Here is a 21,826-nt window from a genome sequence, read left to right as displayed (position 1 = left end):
CCCACCAGCATCACCCAGATCAGGCCTGAACACCCCACCAACCACCAAAGGCATGTGGAACTGGCGGAGGTGTGGAGACTCAGGACCAGGGCTCAGGGAGAAAGCCTGGGTGCAGCGGTCCTCAGCACCAAAGGCACTGATCCCAAAGGAGCAGGAGGACATCAGGATCCACTAGATCTACCCACTGGGGAAAATCCCAGCCAAGCCCCCATGGGTGGGCCAGTGATCTCGAGATAGGCCCCCGGAGAGCAGGGAGAAGACAGTGCCGTGTGGCCGGGGGTGAAGTGCGCTATATCCCCACCCTGTTCACACAGCTCTTCGAACACCTTGGACAGATCCCTGTCTCCCCACCCCTGCTCTGAGCCCATCTGTGACACGGGAGGGGACACCTCTCATCAGAGGGCCCTTCTGGTCCCTTAAAGAGCCTTCTCTACCATCTACCATCCTTCTTCCTAAAAAAGGTTAACAGTGTGATGTGAGACAAGAGCGGAGGAAGACCCACCAAGGGGGATGGGGGGCAGATGAGATTAGTGAACAGCCCAGACCCCCGGGGCAGGCCCCTGGAGCGCCTGCCCTGCAGCTCGCTGGGAGGGCAGGGTAGGAGACCAGGTTCTGGGCATCTCAGCTGTGAGGACGGGGGTCACTGCTGGGAAGGGCTGCAGCCCCTCCTCAGGCTTGGACCGGTCTATGGAGTTGTCACTGGGGCCCACCGACCCTCCCTGCCCAACCTGGTGGTCACTAGCATTCCGCGACCTCAGGCTGACTCACTTGGACCAGCTCCACATCTGGCTTCCATATGGGGCTGGCTCTCTCAGGGGGAGGTCACATCTGGCTGGGGAAATCGGAGGCTCCCCAGGGGACCAATGACCTGCAGAGAAGGGTCAGCGAGCCTCTGAGACACCACGCCACGTGCGGCTGGCGGGTCAGCATCCTGCTCCCAATAGTGTGAACAATGCTTAGGGGTTGGGGGCAGGCCTTGCCCAGACCTTCCCTTTGGGGGAAAGCCCCCAGGGTACTCCTCCATCATCTATTCCCCCAAGTCACAGCACACAGTCAAGCAAGGAGTGAGGTCAGGGTTAAAATTCTGTCTGGCTCGCCTCACTTGAAGGGACTGATCCTGATCAGGAATAGCTATTGACCCCAAGGTCAAGAAAAGGAAGGGGAGGGGTGTCAAAGAGAAGGGGGAGCCATCATGTGCTGAGAGGCCCTGCTCCCCAGAGCTAGTTGGAAGGAAAGGCCAGAACTGTGAGCCTCGGGCACTGCCCTGCCCACCTGACCTCACTGCCTGAGCAGCGAGACAAGAGCTGGGCGAGGGCTGGGCTCCACATGCCAGCCTGTCAGCCCCGTGGCTGCCACCACCCCCACCAGCACAGGCCTCTGTCGTCATGCCTCCACCCCCACAGCGCCCACCCAGCCTGGTCACCTCCACACCGGCCTGGTCTCCCACCCTCTGTCACAGATCTCCCGTGACCTTCACCCACCCGATGGCCACGTCCATCACTAGAGTCCATGCCAACCCTGCCCCACTGCCCTCATCACATTCCTGCCACTGTGCCCATCACTTGGGCTTCACAGTCTTGGTGACAGTCACCCCAACACCAGGCAACCACTCCTGCTTGTTCCCCTAAGATGTCTTTATGTTCTCTCCTCTGAGGTTTATCAGGATTTGAGAGTCACAGAGCCGGGGTTGGGGGGCGGGCCAGTTCTTGCACCTTCCAAGGACAGCTGTGCCCACTCTCTGCTGCCAAGGCCCTGGGCCCTGGTGCGGCAGGGGTGGGGAGCAGGCTTCCAGGCCTTGGGCCTGCTCTTTCATCGTGCTGGGTCTCTGCATCCCAATAACACAAATAAAAATCCCTTCTCACAGATGTCTGAGGAAGAGGAGGAGGGCCGTGAGGTGCCCATCCAGGCCAGCGGGGAGGGAATCAGGACTGCACGGCAAGACAGCTCTCTTGGGTTGCCACTGGCCCAGAGCTACCAGGGCACATGGTCCTCTTGGGTCCCTGGTCCACCTCTGCCCACTGGCCCCCAAGAAAGCCCACGCAGGCAGCCTAGCAGGCCCAGCTTCTCCCCAGACAGGCCAGCAGAACTTCCCTGAGGTGTAGCCTCGAAGCAATCCTGCGGGATCTCGGGAGGTACACTTGAGACAAAACATCTCATGAAAAGCATTTTGATTTTTCCATCTGCTGATGCCAAAATGTCTTTCAACAAAAGGGGTGACTAATAAACCTTTCTGGGAACGAATAATTTTTCCAAGAACTGGCAAAAGTGAGATGATCTCACCTTTCAGAATAGGAACTGTCTGTCTCGCTCCATAAACTCCCCCTTTCTGAATCCCATGAAGAAGAGGCAGGCAGCCGCCTCCTGGCCCTGAAGGCGGGGGCTCGGGAGCAGGCAACACTGGCTCCCGGTGGGGTCAGAGGGGTCTCTGCCCATGGACATGGCTGCTGAGGCCCATGCTAGCCTGCTCCCAGTCTCCCTGGCCACCGTCCCTGCACTCGGCACCCACTGTCTCTTTCTCCCTTTTCTTCAGTCTGACTCTACTGTGGTACAGGCCATTCTCCCTCTGCCTGCAGGCCCTGCTTTGCCCCGTGAGCACAGCCACTGCAGCTGCCACCTCCGGGAAGCCTACCCTCTCTGGGCAACAGGCCACACCTGCTTATCTCACATCCCTCTGGACCCAGCCCACCTTCTGTGCTCTCATCCAAGTGTACATCTCCCCTCTGAGGCTGTAAGCTCCATGGAAGGACAGGGTCCACACAGGCGCTCAATGAGTGTGTGTGAGAGAACAGCTGGGGTGGGGGCAGGCGTGTGAGGGGCAGGACTTCTGGGGATATGTATGTATCACTGTGATGGTGTGTGCAAGCGTGTGGCATGTATGCCTGTGCGTGTGTGCGGTATGTGTGGTGTCTGCACAGCATCTGTGTCAGATAAGGGAGACTGTCAAACATGAGGTGAGTGAGGATGGCAGTGGAACTCCCAGAGGAGTGCAGGGACAAATGGAGCTAAGAAGAGGAAAAGTGACAGCAGAGGCTGTGGGGCAGGGCCAAGGCGGGGGACCAGAGTGGAGGGGCCCTGTCAGCTGAGCTGGCCTGGGTCGGATGAGGGTCTTTGGGCAGAGGGTCAGGGGTGCGGGAAAGGCACTCCCCCACAAGCCTCCCCCCCCCCCAACAGAGGGCAGCAAGGAGGCTAGACGGTGCTGACTCCCACTCCAGTCTGCATTGGGCCTGAGAGCTTAACCAGGCCTCAGCCAAGGGGCCTGCTCCTGACCAGGCCTGGCCCAACCTCACTCACAACATGCCCTGGGAACAGTATCATCCTGTCATCCTCAGTGTCTTGACCCTGCCAACGGGCAGCAGCGCCCGGGTTTCCAGGGAACACACTGCAGGGCAGGCAGCTCACGCAGGAGGATGGTCTGTGAGGATGGGAGCTGCCCAACAGGGCACAGCCTTGTGGCTGAACATAGAGTGCACACGCACTCTCACGCACATGCATGCACCCCAAGGTCAAGCTTTCCTGAGCATCCAGCAGGAATCGCTGCTCTGCCTGCAAATAATAAAACCATCCTCCATCAAAAACCCCCCCACGCATGGCCTTCTCGCCGAGGCTTTTTCAGGCATTTGCAAGGGGAGTTGGACTCCCCTAGAAGGCAACAGAGGACTGAGTGGCCCCAGAGGGGTCAGAAGGCACAGCAGTGTCACTGTGGACCCCTGCCCCTCTGAGATAGTGCCTGGAGCTAATCTAGAAGCACATCACGTCCCTCCATCACTTCTCCATTTGACAGATGAAGACATGAGGCACAAGCTGGTAAGGCTCCCCACCCAAGGTCACAAAGCAACTGGGAATCTGTTCCAGATTCTGGGGCTAATACCCCTCTCCCTACAGATATGAATGGAGTGGGCACCCATCCCTGTTGTGGGGTCTGGATATAAGCAGCACGGGAGCACTTGGACCGGAGACCCTGCACAAGGCAGAACCAGCACCCACAGCCAGCCATGGGGTCCTTCTCATGGCCCCTGCTTCCTCCCGCCTTCGGTTCACTAGCCCTGCCAGGTCTGTGGGGACCACAGTCACGGCCTCCAACAGGACATCAAGACTGTCCTGAGATGGCCTTGGGAGAAGAAGGGGGCATCTGGGGCCTGCTCTTCACCAGCAAACCCAAGGTTCTAATTAGCAGCTTCTGGAGCATCTGAGCGCCCTGGCTATAAGTGAAGGAAATTTGCTTCCTAATTGGGTCCCTGCCGGGGTGTCGATCAGAGAGCAGGATTACGTGGCCCCCCCAAGTCTCCCTCCCTGCCAGGCCTCCTTAGCCTCACCTACTTGCCAGTCCCCAGGCCAGCTAGCTCCCTCCCTGTCCTCTTGCTGCTCATCTTCCCCTAGGCTGGCCCAGGGCAGCCCCAGGTACAGGAGGGACACATGCTACTCCCTCTTCATCCAGGGGCTCAGGGTCCATGGTCCCAACAAGATGCAGGGAACATTCTCCACAAGGTCCACAGAGCCTGCGCAAGACCTGGCCACAGCCTCAGAGCAAGACCTGGAGCTTCCCAAGTGACTAGGGCCCCTTCCCCACCGCTGTGGGTGCCAATAATGCCTCCTTGAACAAGCCCTACCCCTCTCCCTAAGACCCTCCCCCTCCCCCATTCTGCTGGGGTCTTTTATGCCCTCCCCAGAATCCCTGCAATCTCCTTCCTGACACTTGTTTGCTTTGCCTGAACACACAGGCCTGAACACTGAGCTGGGGAGAGAATACTCCACAATTTTGGGGTGACCAAGAACATCAGGGACATTCCCAGGGATCAGAAACACCCCCTATACACCTACCTCCAAAGCCTCCCATTATGGAGAATGTGAGGGGACGGTGCCAGTCTGGATGAGGGCACAGTTAGGAAGATATTAAGCTGATGGCACAACAGTTTTGGACCTCAGCAGCTCCCTGAGAGAAGACCCCCCTTCTCGCCTACATCTGCTGACCCTCAGATCCCGCCTGCAGCAGAATTGTGGACAACAGGTGCAGAACACCTGGGCTGTGTTCCTGGGGGGGGGGGGGCAGAAGAGGGTATGGCAGCAGTGAGGTGTGAAAGGAGGGCCGCTAGCTGGCCTTGCCCCTCTTATCTTGGCACAGGTAGGGCCCTGGAACTAAGCAAAGTGTGGGAGGAAAAGAAACTACTGTGGAAAGGAGCAGGAAACTGGTGTCCATAAGGAAAGTCACCTCACCAGCTGGGCCAGAGTCCCCATCTGTGAAGTGAGGGGACTAAGCCCCATCTTCGATCCACATCACTCAGATAACCCATGAGAAAGTCAAGTATAGGGGGACACTAAGGGCCAAGTCAGGGAGTGAAGGCAGAATAGAGCTCAGAGGTTGTGCCCCTCCTCCCAGAGAGATGGCCCCTGAAGTTGGTGGGGAGCACCACAGAGACAGGGCTGGGGGGGGGGTCCCTCTGAGTCTGTCAAGAAGAGGGTGCCAGATCCCTGTCAGCTAAGAGAGGGGCCCACCTGTTGGAAGGAGCAGCAGGAGAGCTTGGAAGGGACCAAAGTAACCCCTGGAATATCAGGGGTAAAGAAGCAGTGTTTCAATTGAAGTATGTCAGAAGAGAATATCTTTGGTAACTTAAAAAGTACAAGTTTTTTTTTTTTTCACTCGAATGGAATAGGGGCTGAGGATCAGCACCGCCAGAAGAGTGCTCAGCGAGTCTCTTCTGGCCGCTCTCCACCGTGTCCACTTACAGGATGCTTCAAGACTAAAATCAAAACAGCCCTTCCCCAAGCAGGCCCGCCTCTTCCTTTCCCCCCAACCCCCTGTTCTGGGCGGCGAGCGGGGAGGAGGGCGGGCCGGGGCAACACAGGGCTCTCCCCCACCACCCTTGGCTCTCAGGCCTGTGGAACCCAAGCCTGGGGGCGCTGGGTTCCGAGACCTCATCCCACAGGAGCGTGGGCCTGTGGCCTACCTCTGGGCCCCAAAAGGCTTAGGGGGTGCTGTCCTGATGCTCAGGGACAAACAAGCCTTATCCAGAACAACCTGAGGCATCCCTTTGCCGCTGCCACACTGGCTTAGAGACCGCACTCCCCTTATCTTTAAACCACCTCCAAGTTCAGTTTCAAAGTCAGGGTTTGCTTTCTCAGGGAGTCAAGTTCCTGGACTGCCTGGGGGTGCAAGCATTGTAAGGTGCTTTTAGGAATTGACTGGGGACCCAGAGGGGTCTGGAACAGGGAATCCCACAGCCTGGCCACTTCTGAATTGACAATGCAAACCCTGCAGGTGGCCCTGGCTTTACCCTGAGGAGGTGGCTGGCTCCCCGGGCCTGTGTGCTGGGCTTCAGTGGGGGCACACGTGTGTTGTGCATACATGTATGCATGCACTCTCATGCAGCAGGAGACAGCTTGAGAAGGCCTCAAATTCCTATGGGTTCCTTGGGGCCTCATCACTCATTTCATTATGCTTAAAGGTCCCAACCATTGTCCTCATTAAAGAAAAAAACCTTTCGGCTGGCTCACACAGCAGTGAGGACCTCCATGAGGCCTGGCTTTCCTGACAGGCTGCCAGACCCCCTTAGTCGGGGTGGGAGGGGAGCCGGCGAGGGGGAGGCGCTGGGGTATGAGTTCTGGACAATGAGGCCTCCTCAGGGGCCCTTCCCTTTTCACCCGCCTCCTCTATCTCTGTTCCTTCCTCTCCTCCCACCCAGCTGCCTATGGAATCCTAAAGGTCACTTTTCTGGGAATCTGGTAGGCCCCTGGCCCAATGCTGGGTGCTTCCATATACACGTACAGTAGGGACATCACTACAGACAAGGAAACTGAGGCTCAGAGAAGTGGCTGGGTAGACCCGCTCCAGGCCCAGGAGGAGCAGGATGCAGGGAGACTTGGAAAATGGACAGAAATGACAAACCACCTCACTTCCCCCAGGGAGGCTGGGTGGTGCTAGGTCACCAGGTCCTTGATTGGCACTCACCTCCAGGGTCCAATTAAGAGAGTAGACAGGCAAGGCAAGCAAGAGACAGATGGCAGGGAGGCAGTGTGGATGGTCCAGGGCCAGGGGAAGAGGCCCAGCTCTGACCTGAATCAGCCAGAACCAGGTCGGGAGGAGTGTCCAACAGCAGAGTCAAGCCTGGACTCGGGGGCCTCCTGGACTTGTGTCCAGGCTGAGGCTACTTCTTGGCTGGGTGACAGGGGCCTCTACTGCCCACAGGGACACTCTGATTTCCATGTCTCACCTCTGCCAGGAGACAGTGGAACATCCCCTTGGGACTTCTTGCTCTGCTGCTTTGAAGTACCCCCTCAGCAATTTGCACACACCTGACCACAGGCCACTAGGGGATCCCCTCTGAGGTATCCTTCATGCCCACAGTCAGGCCTTGACCCTGATCACCTGGTGTCAGGCCAGCCCAGCCTCTGGCCAGCACAAGGCTCTCAAGACCAGAAGCCACAAAGCCAGCCCCTCACCTCCTCTCAAAGGGCAGGGCTGGTGCAAAGACATTCTCAGCAAGTGCTTACAGGACGCAGGAAAGAAGAGCCCAGAAGAGTGGGGCCTCAAGAGCCATTGTCCCCAGAGTGGAGTGCAGGTAATGGGTCACCCCCTTCCCAATGAAGGGAGCCTGAGGGCTTGGGTAACAGGAATCCCTGTGGCTCCCAGGACTGTCAGCCACACAGCTGACAGAGAGCAACTTTTGGCTGCATTTGCACTTCAGCTGCATCTGAACTACTGCGGAGACATTTAAAATGCAGATTCCTGACCCCACTCAGGCTAGAGGAGTTAACGCTGGGAAGAAAGGAAGGAAGCTTTAGGAAGCCCCTTTTCTGATGCTTGGAGGACTCATTTTGAGCAACAGGTTCAGGTTAAATGTCATGGTACAGATAAGGCCACAGAAGACCAGAGAGGTAAAGTAAGTGGCCTAGGATCACACAGGCCCTTGGGGCAGAATAAAGGTCAGAGGCCAGTCTGCAAATTCCAGCCTGAGGCCACCCCATAGGCTGGGTAACCCCCTGAAGGGAAAGAGGGTAAACCAGCATATATTCCGCACCCCCCCACCCAAGACCTCTGCCTCCAAGGGTCAAGTAGCAGAGATGAGAAATCCCCAAGCATGGGCTTGGTCTCCTGTTGAATCCCACGGCTCCTGCCCCATCACAGGGGCTCTTGACTGACACCCACCCAAGGCCATCTGCACCCCAGCCCCAGCTCCTTACTCCGCCCCCGACAAGGGGACTCTCACTCACCATAGTCCTTCTTGCAGTACTTTTTCATGTTAATCTTCAGCTTCCCTTTGGAGGCCTTGCAGTAGGAATCGCAGTCTGCAGGGGAGGGGAGAGCACAGACAAAACCTAATTAGGCTGGCGATGAATAGGCTGGCGGGCGAGCGGGAGGCCACCTCCCTAAATACGCAGAGGTCTGTGATACCCATGGGCCAGGCCGAGCAGCCGGCCATTCAGGGCAGGGCTGGCCTTCTAAAGAGGCGCTTGGACAAAGGACCCCCGCCTGACCCACTCCCCCCCAGACTGACGAATCCTTGAGCCGCTGCCTGCAGCCCCCTTGGCCTCCGTGAGGAACTCTGGGGGCTCCGTATTGTGCCACCCAGGGCTTCTGAGCACCACACAAATTCCCCGTTCTTAAGACACAACTGGAGCCTGATTAAAGCCGATAGAGGCCTCATTGTCACCCCGTGCCCCGGGTCTGTGTCAGGCGCTGGCTTTCATGGCGCGGAGCCTCTGGCTGGGGTCAGGTCCCAACAAAAGAGGTCACGGAGGAAATTAGCAGCCCATGAAGCATTAGAAAACCCCTTTGGTGTCCACTCCACTGGAGTGTGCAAATAAAATGCCCCACGAAGAAGAGTTCAGTTCTAATGGGCTCTACTGCTGAGCGGCAGGGCTGCCAGGGCAGCCCAGGGGCTGGGGAGCCCAGCCTGTTTGAGGAGCAGCAGTGGCAAGGGCTGGGGAAAGGGGCCCTTGGGGCTGTTTGTCCAAGTGAGGGATGGGGTACAGTAAGGGGAGCAGAAAGGTGAAAAGGAAACACACATATGGTGTACACATGCACACATACACGCATGAACACAAACACGTGGGCCAGCCCCTCGACCTGCACTGCGGAAAACCAAGGCCAAGGTGGGAGTTTGGAATGATTGGTGTGGGAACACGGGCCAAAGTCAGAGCAGGCAGTTAGGCCTGCTCACTTCACCCTCCCCTCCCCAACCAGAGCTTCACTCTGCAGGGACTATTCAGAGTTCAGCCCCGGAGTCAGCCTCTGCCCCCAAGAGAGATGGCTGCCTCCTTTGAGGTCCCAGATACACTGACTGGGCTGCAAGTCAAGTCACAACAGCTCTATCACATTGTCCTGGGGCTGGCAACCCCCTGCTGCCTCTTGGGTCAGCTCCTTGGGGTCCCAGTTAGAAAGCAGTCTCAGGAAATGGGAGAAAAACAGACCCCCTTCTTGCTTCCCCATAGCGTGGGCCCTTCGACTGATGTCCTGATCTGGGGGCACCTGCACCACCGTGCCAGTCCCTCCTGCTGGCTGGCTGACCAGTCAGGGGCTGGTTGGTTGCTGGAGTGGGGACATTTTTGATGCACTTTTGGGTCATCTAGAATGGTCCTGATCCTGCCATGGCCAAGCCAGAGAGGTCAAGATGGTGGCCCCAAAACGATGGTGGCCTCGTCTCTGCCAGCTCAGGGACAGATGACACCCTCAGCAAAGCCACTGCTGTGGCCAGACCCAGGTTGTACGTTAAGTCCTCATAGTCCCCAACAAGCTGGCTGGAATCCCACTTAGGGGAGCAAGTTGAAATGTGATACAGTGACATTATTCCAGGGATGGCCTTGGATCAACCTCCTCCTTTTCTTGTTATTTTTTTATAAAAGCCATTGGCTCACATCAGAACTTGTATTTCAGTCAGCAGGAAATCACCCACTCTGACCTCCACTGCAGAGACAATCCTGGTGTCAGCCCCCAGGGAGACAAGCCCAGGGTGAACGCACCTAGTAGAACCTCAGTTCTTCTGAGCCCATGAGGGAAGGGCTATAAATCCTATTCTATAGACTAGAGCTCAGGAAGGTTCCAGAGTGCCTGCCCCAAGCAAGCCCCACACCTGGGAAGGGAATGCCGAGTACTGCAATAACCCACCCACTGCACCCCCGGCCCCCACGTCCTCCCTGTCCTCTCCAACACTTTCCCTCCTAGTAACATCTACAGCTCTTCTTTCAGAGCCAAGTATCCACCTGGGAGAGAAATCATCCTAGAAAGAATGGTATTCATCACTGTCTAATTAGATGGAGCTCCAGACGCTCCTTGACAAATCACAGTTGTCCCCATGCTTATCAAGGGCCTGTACCTCAGGGGTAACAGTCACTCACATGGCACTAATGAGGTGCAGCACTGCTCTCCACCCCGCCAGTGAGCCCCATTTCACAGATGAGGTGTCTTGGCTGCTGAATCCAGGCTCCTCACTCTGATTCTCACAAGCTGCGTTGTTCAGCCACTTTAAAAAACATTGATGTCTGGGCCCTATCCCCAAGAGATTCTGATTTCACTGTGCAGGGGGAAGCCTGCATGTCCACATTTTTAAAGTTCTCCAGGTGATTCAAAAATGCAACCAGGGTTAGCACCACTTCCAACCAAATCTGGGTTAAGACAGGGATAGGTTCACTGTAGCCAAGAGTTGCACAGAACCCTCAGCTCAGCAAAAGAAAGGCCCAGATGGGTAGTTGCTGACTCAAAGCAGAGAGTGCTTAGATAGAGAAGCTCAAGTGGTTTGTCCTCCCAGAAAATGGTGCCTGCCTCTGAGTATGTGCAATTGTATTTGCTTTGTTGTAGGTAGGCCCCATGCCTTTCCTTCTGTCTGTAAGCCAGAAATTCCTGTCAGGTCAATGTGCTTGCTATAAAATGCCCCCAGCTCCCTTCAGATTTGTTCACTCCAATTTAGCTGTAAACTAGGAAAACAGAAAGACCAAGATTATTAGAATTGTATGCAAAACATGGGTGAACGGGCCTGGAATGAGAGATGGAATGACCCTCTGGACTCGGGCACTGTGGCAACTACCTGACTGCTCTGGGGTCTTTCTTTTGGTTGTGTTCCAGAGAACTGAGGTCCCTGGATAAGGAAACTGTTCCTACGTTTTCTTCCTTTACCAAATACACACCAGTCTTACAGAGACTGCATCAGTATGAACAAGCCACAGCTTTAAAATTCAGCTTTGACTCCTTCAAAATGGCATCTGCTTGGCAGCCACCTACACAGCCCCTCCTTGTTTTGTTCCAAAATAGCTATAAAGACAATGAAAAAATGCAAATTCACACTAATGCCAAAAACTAAACTGATAGATGACCCAATGTTGGAATCTGGGAGCAATCTCTACTAATTAAAGGCAGATGGTGGTAGAACTAGCAAAACCTGTTCAGGTTTTACCTCAGGACACAGTTCTTTGTCAGATGAACAGAAAGATGCTGAAAAAGAAGATGACAGAGAGACAACAACCAGAAAACACATAGGCAGTAAGTAGGTGGGGACATGGAAGGTGCTGTCCTCCTCCAGGTAAGGGAAACTTAAGGAAGGGAAGGGACTTAGGGAAAACAGTGTTTGTAGCTGATATCTGAACTTGTATTTTGATCTAAATTAATGATACAGATGAGAAAATCAGGCAGTAGAGATAGATATCACCTCCACACACTAGAAATGAATCAAAGGAAAAGGCTGGTAGGAGCTAGGAATGGAGATGAAGCTGCCTACATTCCCCTCCACCCAGCTTGGAATGGGGATCCAGCTTTCACATTAGTACAGCGATTTGCACATGGTTTTGCAAATGGCTAAACAATATATATTTCAGGTTCTGCAGACCATACTGTCTCTACCACAACTATTCAAACTCTCTTGCTGTAGCTTAAAAACAGCCAGAGACAATGTTATTGAATGGAATGGCAGACTAAAAAGACTTAGCCTTGATGAAAAGCCACACAAGAAAACTTGTCTGACCTGAAACTGTCATGATACAAAAAGGAGAGAAAGAAGAGTTGGAAAAGCAAAATCCAAACCAAAACCTAAAAATTCAGAGCATAATTAAAATCTACTTTTGAAGCAGTAAGGAGAAATGAAAGCATAGAAAACTGAATTCAGAAACAGAGAATTGGGGGAATGCTCACAAAAGTTAGAGGAAAAGAATAGAGGCTGAAAACTAAGAGAGAAAATCTAAGGGTGTAAGAGAGAAAATGGAGCAGTGACATATGGTTGAGAGAGAACTGCAACAGAGACTAAAGGGAATAGAAACAAGAATCAAAGAGAGCTAAAGACAGACCTACATATGAACAAGGTTTTAAAGGACTCAAAGAATTGTTTGTAAAACCAAGGAAAAGAGCAATACTCAGACATGTCTTTAGAAAATTATGAAATGTAAAGATGGAAAAAAATTAAACATAAAAATCAACAATGAGAAGAAGTTAGCCAGATGACAATGAAGCAATGCCTGTAGCTCTTGAAGGGAGAAAGTATGTGACCCAGGAATTTTATACCCAGCTACACTGTCTTAATGCATGCAGGCCATAGTAAGCAAAGATATCATCAAGTGCGCAAGGGCTCAGAAAATATCATGTACACTTATCAAAATAAGTTTAAAATATTTGAAAGAGAGAATGTATTAAAAAACTATCAAACTTGGTTTGACAAATTAGAACATATTAAAAAAAAAAGTAAAAAGTAGAATGAAACTCTTAAGATGGCAGAATACAAAAGATGCCATTTCATGCTTGATTCTAACAAATAAGAACAATTAGATCAAATAGTGCTTTTGAAAAACTCAGAGATAATCCCAACACTAGACAAGCCAGGAAATAAATTATAGGTAATATCCCAAACAAGAAAAAAGAAAAATTGGAAAATATAAAAAGCAATTTTGATAAGATCACAGAAGAGCAACTCCTATCTAAAACTATCTAAAGACAAAACAACAAAAGTAAATGGATTCAACCCCCATCAAAAAAACACTGCTTAAAAGTATTACCCCACTGTTTAACAGGGGCATAACCAAACAAAGCAAAATTTTTTTGTTAATACTTAAAACTTTTAAAGATACTTGTCACCTGGTGACAAAGAAGTTCATCTTATAATAAAGAATGTTTTGTGTGGGCTAACATCTTATTGAGATATATTAACCAAAAACTGTTAAAAATACAAAAAGAAACAAACATTTAAGAAGTGAAAGAATGCTACATTAACTCCAAGAAGCTGAAATTGTACAGGCCACATTTCCTGACCACAATGTAATAAGTATTATTATTAAACAAAAAAGAATGAAATTAAATGAAGCATATTCAATTCAGAAAATAAGCAAAACAAAACCCAAAGCAGGAAAGAACAGATGTAAAAATTAATAAAGTAAAATACTAAAAAAATTCCAAAATTATAAAACATCAATTCTGAGGAAAGCTCCAAAAGAAAAACAAATAGACAAAACACTGTCATATCTAATTATGATTAAGAGACAAAACAGATACATTAGGAAATTAATGAGAAATAAGGGGCAAAACCACAATCTATAGAGTATTTCATGTATTTTAGCCTGAAGCTAAAATCTGAATGAAATGCATTACTTTTTAGAAAAACTAATGATCAAATTGAACTAAAGACAAAATATCAAATCGGAATACATAAATGATCTTAAGAAATCTATGGGTCCACACAGTTTTAGAGGCTGGTCCATGTAAACATTTAAGGATACATCATTTGCATGCTATTTGAGCTAGTGAGAAGCAGAAAAAGACGGACTGATATCGGGATGAACTGCTTGAAAGTGCTAAAAATCGAGGACTTATCAACTTTAAGAAAAGCTGTTTCACAGGGATCAAGGCTTCCATGAAAGTTTGCACACTGACTCTGCAGACAATTTACCACTGAAGTCCCAACATTTTATGTCCTCAAAGTTCCTCCTCCACCCTCTACTCTCCACCCAGGGCTGCAACCTCACGGCCTTGACCGAGCTAGTCTGTCCACATAGGGGGTGATTACCAAGCTTTCCTCTCTCAGAGGACACTTTGGGGGTGAGTCAAGGGTGCAGTAGATACTAAAAGGTCTACAGGGGCCTCTACATGGCAACAGCATTGCCCTCCATTCCTCCCCTCCTCCCAGTGAGAGGGGAACTGCCAGGGCCCCTCCTGGCTCCCCACTTGGACATGCTCTGTCCCTGGGAGGGCTGCTGAGACCCAGAGGCCACCATCTGCAGCTCGCAGCAGGCCCATCCTGGCTGGCTGGCATCCTGGCTCCTCCTGGGAGCATCCAACGCTCCCTTTTATTCCCCCCACCTGCTCCCCTGACCAACCCACAGCCAAGAGTCCAGAGGGGGCCCTGCAGGCCCAATCCCAGTGGCTGAGACCCTCCCTCCTCCTCTTCCACCTTGGGTAGCTGCCCCTCTGGTCTGCCTCCTCTGCCCCAGGTGCCAAAAACCTGCTGGGCAGGCCTGCTCGCCGGATCAGAGCTCATCTCTGAGCATATGGCAGGCGGAGCCCAGTGTCCCGTGGTTGGAGTCAGGGGCACTGCATCTGGCACCTCCCTGGGACCAGGGCGGGGAGTTGGCAAAGGTCTCATCCCAGCAGCACCCCTGCTTCTCCACTTCTGGGCTGTCAGGCCTGGGAAGGTGGGGCAATAGGGTAATAAGTGAGGGTACCCAGCCACTCGGACCCAGCCCAGGACAGGGACCTAGAGGGCTGGGTCAGTATCGGGGGAGGGCTCCCAGCTCCCACTGGACCAGGGTGAAAGAGCTCGAGGGGCCAGAACTGGAGGGGGAGGGGGGCACACAGCTGGCTGTGCTCATTTCAGCTGGGCTTCTCTGCCCACCAGCAGGTGATTAAAGGCAGGTGAGGCCATTCTGCCCAGAGAGTGTCTGCCTGGCCTGGAGCCACAAAGCTGCTTGAAACCCCTGGGGCAATATTCACACAGGGTGGGTGTCCGTGGGACATCTCAGGGGAGGGTGGTGAGGATGGAGGTGGCACTCCCACAAAGTCAACTCTTACCTGTTGGTACTAGGCTACAGGTGACTTAACAACTTCCCCCCTGGTAAGACCACCTTCTTAGCATCCTCACCCATGCACTATGCTCAGGGTACAATCACCTTTCTGGGAAAGCAGGGTCCATAGACAATTCTTGAGCCCCACCCTATCTTTCCAAGCCTGTGCTGGTTACACTCTCAATCACTCCCAAGCCCCACTTGCTACAACAGCATAATGCTCATTTGACTTAGGACTCTGGGACAGAAAGACCAAGGACCCCCAAATGAGGTAGCCTCTAGCAATGGCATGGCAGAAGAGCTGGCTGGGCTGTCAAGTGCCTGCAACTTAGGGGAGCAAAGAGCAAAGAGATAAAGCCCAGAGTATTTGCAACATAGATAGCAAAGGATTGGCATCTTTTATAAAGAACCCTTCTGAATCAGTAAGACCAGCAACCTAAAATTCAGAGGGCAGGCAAGTCACAAAAGAGGGGGAAATAAGGAGATGTAAAGTGTTCAATCTCAAATAATCAAAGAAATTCAAAGTAAGTCAGTAGGAATATAAGACACTGCTGGGCAAGTTGGCCCACGCATGCACACACATGTCATAAAATGTGCTTGGGATGCCTATCAATACAAACTCCTCTGAATGCAACCAGCATGGAATGTCAAAACCCTAAAAATATGAACAGCCTTTGATACAGCAACCCCACCTTTATGAACGATCATCCATTCATTTAAAGAGTTTCAAAGTTTCCCATGTGGCGGGTTCCAGGTAGCACTGGATGAGGCACCCAGGGCAGGAACACATCCAGCAGGTGTGAGGAACTAAAAGGAAGGGGAGCTTGGAGCTGTTGACAGGGGACCCAGCCAGAGATGAAGGTGTGTGGTGCAGGGGTCCCTGGGGCTTGACAAACATGGTTGGGGGAGGAGGGTAAGTTTTATTCTAGAAAAATATACTGTGCACTCAAATGGGTGGTAGGACTGTGGTTAGGTTTTAAGCTCTTGCTTTGTCTTACCTACATTTTTAATTTTACTGCAATGAAAATGCAATGCTTATGCAAAAAATTCTGAGACAAGTCTCTTCAGTGAGGAGAGGACCACTCACGTATGGGATAGGGTATCTTATGAGATAGCGGCATTCAACAAGGTCTAACATTTGCATTCCTAATCCATGGGCTTGAGCTGCTGAGAAGTGCTACATTCTCCTAACACATGGTAAGTGTAGAGTGTGCATGCATGCACTCAGGCACACACACCAGCTTTCACCCTCCCCCAGGTCCACAAAGGAAAAGTTAGTTGCTGGCCAAGTGTGTGTGCAGCTGGGCACTCTTCTAGCTGGGGTGTCAGGGAAAGCTCGCTGAGAAACTGACCAGACCTGAACAGTGTGAAGGAGGCAGGGCAAGCAGATCTGAGGAAAGAGGGAAGCAGCTTCTATGCAAAGGCACTGGGGCAGGATGGAATCTGTTGCAGCACAGGCACTAAATGAAGGTCAGAGTGCTCTGCACAGAGAATGAGGACAGGAGCACAGAAGTGAGCCACACAGCCTGAGGGGCCATGAGGGGCTGATATGGCTTGGGCTGTATTTTAAATGTAAGGCAAAGCCACTAGAGGGTTCTGGCTAGTCCTGGGTCACTGGAGGCTGCTGGGTGTGATGTCCTTAGCTGTGCGGACCCAAGGGAGGCTTGCACCCTCTCAGAATCGGGGATGGACCCCTGAGCAGCCCAGGTCTTACCTTACACCTGAGGTGGAATCTCCACTCTGGACTGTCATTACAGAGATGGTTTCTAAACCCTCAGAAACCTATACTGTCATGCCACACGAGCCTCTGCTTTCTCAAGGACTGCAAATAACTATTCTGGGGAAGTATGGATACATGTGCTTTATACTTGTAAGCTAAGCACTGGGGTCTCCTCCATGCCTGGGGAACACCCCTGTCCCCCAAGTGCTCCCCAGGGAAACCCTGGCCCTTTGCTTCTGCTCCTTTCTCAGGGTGGCCACCTTCTCCCAAGCTCTTCCCCCCGCTGCACAGGACAGATGGAAGCAGTATCCTTTCGCTGTCCTGCACCCTAGAGCACCCACCGTGACAGTGTAATCGCAAGCCTGGGTCTGACAGATATGCTGTGGCCTCCCTAATATTCACTGTTTCTTCCCAGATAGCAAATCCCAATGTCTCGAACACTCTTCCTCAAAGACTCCCAAGCAGCTGGCCATGTGCCTCTTCTGGCCCCAAGGGTGGAAGTGATGGAAAGGGGTTCCAAGAAAGCAGGTACTTGTGAAAAAGTACATCCCCGGCACTGGGATCCAAAGCCTGTTTCCTGCCAGTGACATGGGGTCTGGGACGATACAGCTGTCCAATTTCATCATAGGCTATAGGAGGAAATAACTACGGTGAGAGTGTAGGGGTGTCAGAGGCGGCTCTCACAGAGGTGACCTCTTCGCAGGAACCTGAGGGATGAGAAGAAGCGTCCAGTTGAGGTTCCAGCTGATGGTGAGTGCAACCACCATCAACCACCACGCCTTGGCCTTCGAATGTCTTTCCCCCAACAACCTCCCTTGCCACTCACTCCTAGGTCATTCTCCTGTGCAACTTTCCTCTTAGCCCCAAGCAAACTGAGCTCCCCGCCTCATGTTGTCAGCATCCATCTCACAGTCAGGAAAAGCCTCTGCCTCCTCTTCCTGTGGTGAATCAGACCTTGGTCCTACTGCCTGGCAGTGTGGTTCACCACCAGATGCTCAGGAAAGAAAGGGCCTCCCTCCAGTGTGACCGCGAACACGGCAGTGTAGACAACGCTAAAGGCAGCTGCCGCTGTGAGACTTGAAGCCCACCTGGACAAACCAACTCACAAATGCAGGTACCCCAAACCATAGCCACAGTCAGCTACTTTGCTATCATCCTGGTGACGCCCATGAAAAAGCCTGAGAAGAGGGCTCAGGCATCGTGGACACCCGCTAAGCTCTTTAACAACAAACAGGGCATGGTCTGGGTGGCAGCAGCACCAGAAACCAGGCAGCCAGGGCACCCACGTCGGGATATGCACCTGAATCTGCAAAGCAGCCTCTCCTGCTCTGGAGCTGAAGTTTTCTGCAAGTCTGAGTCTGCTTTTTGGGGTGTGGAGTGTCTGCAGGACAGATTGCCTTAACCTGGGCCCCCGAGATACTATCAGTAGCATCATAGCAATGGACTATCTCAGAATACCAGTTAGATGAGACAGGTGTGCTAGGGAGTGCTCAGCAGTCGGCCACTGAGAACTCCAAAGGCTGACTCCTGACTTTCAGGGCTGTGAGTCCCCGGGCACATTATTACACTTCTCTGAACCACAGACCCCTCATTTGTTAACTGGGGCCAAGAGTGTATAGTCCTCTGAAGATCTAGAAGGAGCCTGACATGGTAAACACTGAAAAATATTACCTGTCATTATTTTTGCTAGAATTTACAAGCCATGACAAGAAAACCAAGCTTAATGTATTTCTGGCACACTGATTCAAAAAATAATAATAATAATTTCTCCCTCATGTATGCAGTGTTGGCCCTTTGGTTGTTCTGAGAAGCAGACCTTCCTGGGGGCTCTGGTCCTCCCGCACTGGCCCCGACAACTAGGGGCTTCTCAACTTGGTTTGTGGATTGTCTGTTCCTCCCCAAGGGCAGGGCTGCTGCCTTGTTCCTCGCTCTCTCCCCTGACCAGGATGCGTCAAGCCCTCAATAAATATCTGTTGAATGAGCTGGAGAAAAGGGGCTCAGCTGCCACAATCGTGTGACACAAAGTCCAGCCACCCTGGCACGCCCTTCGTCCAAGGATGGATGACAACGAGCTCAGCAAAGGATCCCACCCAGAGGAGCGAGTCTGTGTCAACAGCAGGAAAGCAAAGGCCCCAAAGAGGGATTCTGAGGGGCGGGAAAAGACAATTTTGGAAAATGCTGCGAAACACAAAAAGCTGAAGCTTGGCGAGTGCAGCGACTTGCTGGGGGAGCACAGCGGGAGGCAATAAATCTTCCCTCTCCAGGGAGGTGTGAAGGGCTTCGGTGTTTTGTTTGGACTTTAATAACACAGATTCTAAATCCGCTGCCTTATTATGAAAATATATTTGCAGATTTAAAACACAGGGCCTTCCAGTGCAAAGGCAGCGCTTACAGCACGAGCGGGGGAGGCTCTAGGCCTGGATGACCTGTAGAAACAGCACCCCCTCATGTCACCTGACTTGGACGCCTGTCCTGTTCAGCCCTGCCTAGCACATGGGGACCCCAACCCCCCAACCAGGGGAAGAAACAAACAAGCTGGGCCCACTTTTGAGGCTTCTCCTCTTCAGCTGAAGAAAGCAGTTCAGCTGCCTCAGTCCTCTCCCCGAAGCCAGGTTTGGGGGTGGGGTGGCTGGGCTGGGAGAGGTCAAGGGCTGCGCTGACCATGTGAGAGGGGGAGCAGCCCCTCTTCTCCACTTGGAACAAGAGGGTGCCATGAGCCCACAGCATGCTCTTTCTTCTTGCTGAACAAGATGGATTGGAAAACAAATTGGCTCAAATAAAGCATGTAATTAGATTAAAGCCTCTTGCCCACAGCCTCTGGGGCTGCAAAGAGCCCTCCTGACTGGAGGCAGGAGACCTCAGCAGGCTGAACCATCTCCTGGACATCCAGAATTTTCTGTTGACCCTTAGTTACCCACCCCCCATCTTCCCCAGTCAGTTGGAACTATGCTAAGGGGATTGATTCTACCACAAAAATGACCCTAGTCATCTTTGCCACCAGTCCCACTGTTGGGGTCACCTGCCTAGGTAGCTAAATCCAATCTATGTGCCCCAACAGGAGCTCAGCACCTCCTGGGATCATGAGGCATCTACACTTGGGCAGCCCTCACTAAGGCACTTTCCAACTATCACCCCATTCAAACCGCACAATCACCTCTATGGAAACCAGGCAGGCATCATCAGGTCTGCTGTTTCTATGACAGTGTCCCAGGTGGTCACTGGCTGGTGGGGCCAGGTTCCCTTCACATTGGGTCAGGGCCCCTCACAGGGGACTCTGTTCTGAAAGCTACAGCCAACCTGCTGACGACCAAGCAGTGACCTTTAACCTCCTCTCACCCTGATGCAAGGGCTACCCCTTCTCAAGTGGCCACCATGTCTGTCCTCAGGCAGAACGTTGCATAACTGCCCCACCCCATCCATCCTGCTGCCACCCCTCCCCAAAGAGTCGGCGTGCACCAGGATGCCCTCTTCTCACCAGCCAAGCCCTGCAGAAACGCAGCTGTGACCACAGAGAAAAGGAGGCACAGCTAGACCGCAGGCAAGAAGTTGGGGCACCCAGGGAGCAGTTTCTCTTCCTGCCACTCTTTCTGAAGTAATGGCCAATGAGCTTCTGGTCCTTGGTGGTGAATGAGAGCCCAAGCAGAGATGAGATAAAGGGGTGAGCAGGTATTAAAGTCAGGGTGTCTATTTTGAAAGGTTTGATGATGAACAACTGATCTCCAGAAAACAAAATGAGAGCTGCTGGAGATGGCACTGACCAGGAACAAATACACAGACAGGAAGGGCAGCCAGGCAGCACACGGCCCCAGCTCCTGTCCACATCCATGGCAGTCACTACTAACAAACCTCAGCACCCAAGAAGGCCCAGAACTCAATAAGGTACCCCTGTGTTCAGTGGAGAAGGTGGCACATCCTTTCCATTCCTGATTTATTCTGTCACTTGGTACTGACAGACTGAGCCCTTGGCATTGAAAGGACTCTGGAAGGTCACCCACCCTTGCACTTCCTGTCACTACCCACTGGCCTCACCACCGAACCTAAGGTTGGACGGGATTCCATCATTGGAGGCTCTCCTCTGATTTCTGCAGCTCCCCTGAAGTGGCCTTAGTTCTACCTTCTGGAATAAACCAACAGAAGCCCACCACCTATTTAGCCACCAGACCAGCACTCAGGACTTCAGGGAATGTACCCCTCCTTCCCAAGCCCTCCTGGTTCCCTCAAACTCTGAGGACATGGCTTTCAGAATACCCACCCATGCTGGTCGCTCTTCCTAACTGCACTGTCCCTTCATTCTTCACGAGAACTGAAGAGACTAGTCCTGTCTCCTTTACCTCACGGACAGCTGTGCCGCGGGTAGAGATGCCTCATGACTGTGAAATCCTACTTAACAGTTGATCTCAGTTCTCTGGAATATAGATAAGAACTGGAAAGGAAGAGGTCAAAGCAGCCAAATTGTCATCACAAAGGAAATCCCTTCAGATCTTCATTCAGAACTAAATTATTCATTCTCTAAAATATTAATAAAAGTCAGTATGGCCATTCCTAGAACACAGTTCATTAGGATCAACATACATTCAAAGGGTGAGGGTACCCTGAAGAGATGGGCCACTGCTAGGAAGAAGGAACAGCTGGCACAGAAGAGGCAGGAAACAATGAAAGTATGAAAAGCAGATACAGACTAAGAATAGAGTCAAATGGTCCTAAAAAAGCCAGAAAAGCTTCAAGGTTTTGACTATTACAGCACAGCCCCTTTCTGCAATGGCTGTATCACTCTGAGATGTAAAATTATCTTCAAAGTACATTGCTTCAGAAGATAGGTAAGTTGGGGATACATTTGGAAATCATTTCCCACCAAAACGATTTAATAAGAATGTAGTGTGGAATTTAAATGAGTTACACCCCCAGTGTCTGGAATCCTGTTTAAGGGGGAGTGGCTCATTCCACAGCAACGTATAAACATGGAGGGTACTGAAACCCTCCCTGCCAAGACCAAACTCCACGACCTTCTCAAGTGAAGAAAGAAGGCATTGCACTTTCTTTAGGGAATTAAGGAACTTCAGCTATACTCCAGGGAACTGCAGATGAAAATGCCCCTGTGTGGAAGATGCTAGCATCCTTCACATTCCAGGCAGAAGCACAGCT

The 21,826-nt window shown here is 52.0% G+C and overlaps 1 protein-coding gene across 1 annotated transcript in view; it reads right to left on the bottom strand.

The window, feature by feature from the left end:
• NTN1 (netrin 1) overlaps nucleotides 1-21,826 on the bottom strand; it is a 170,803-nt gene that overhangs the window by 9,912 nt on the left and 139,065 nt on the right. The window contains exon 6 of the mRNA XM_037493235.2: nucleotides 8,206-8,280. Coding sequence (XP_037349132.1) covers nucleotides 8,206-8,280 — 75 coding nt within the window. The remainder of the gene's footprint in view (nucleotides 1-8,205; nucleotides 8,281-21,826) is intronic.

The sequence above is a fragment of the Talpa occidentalis genome, unplaced genomic scaffold, assembly GCF_014898055.3.
Source record: "Talpa occidentalis isolate TD23 unplaced genomic scaffold, MPIMG_talOcc4v2.1 talOcc4.7, whole genome shotgun sequence".
Classification (NCBI taxonomy): domain Eukaryota; kingdom Metazoa; phylum Chordata; class Mammalia; order Eulipotyphla; family Talpidae; genus Talpa; species Talpa occidentalis.
Note: the sequence above shows the minus strand (reverse complement) of the source record. Positions and strands in the feature narration are given on the sequence as shown.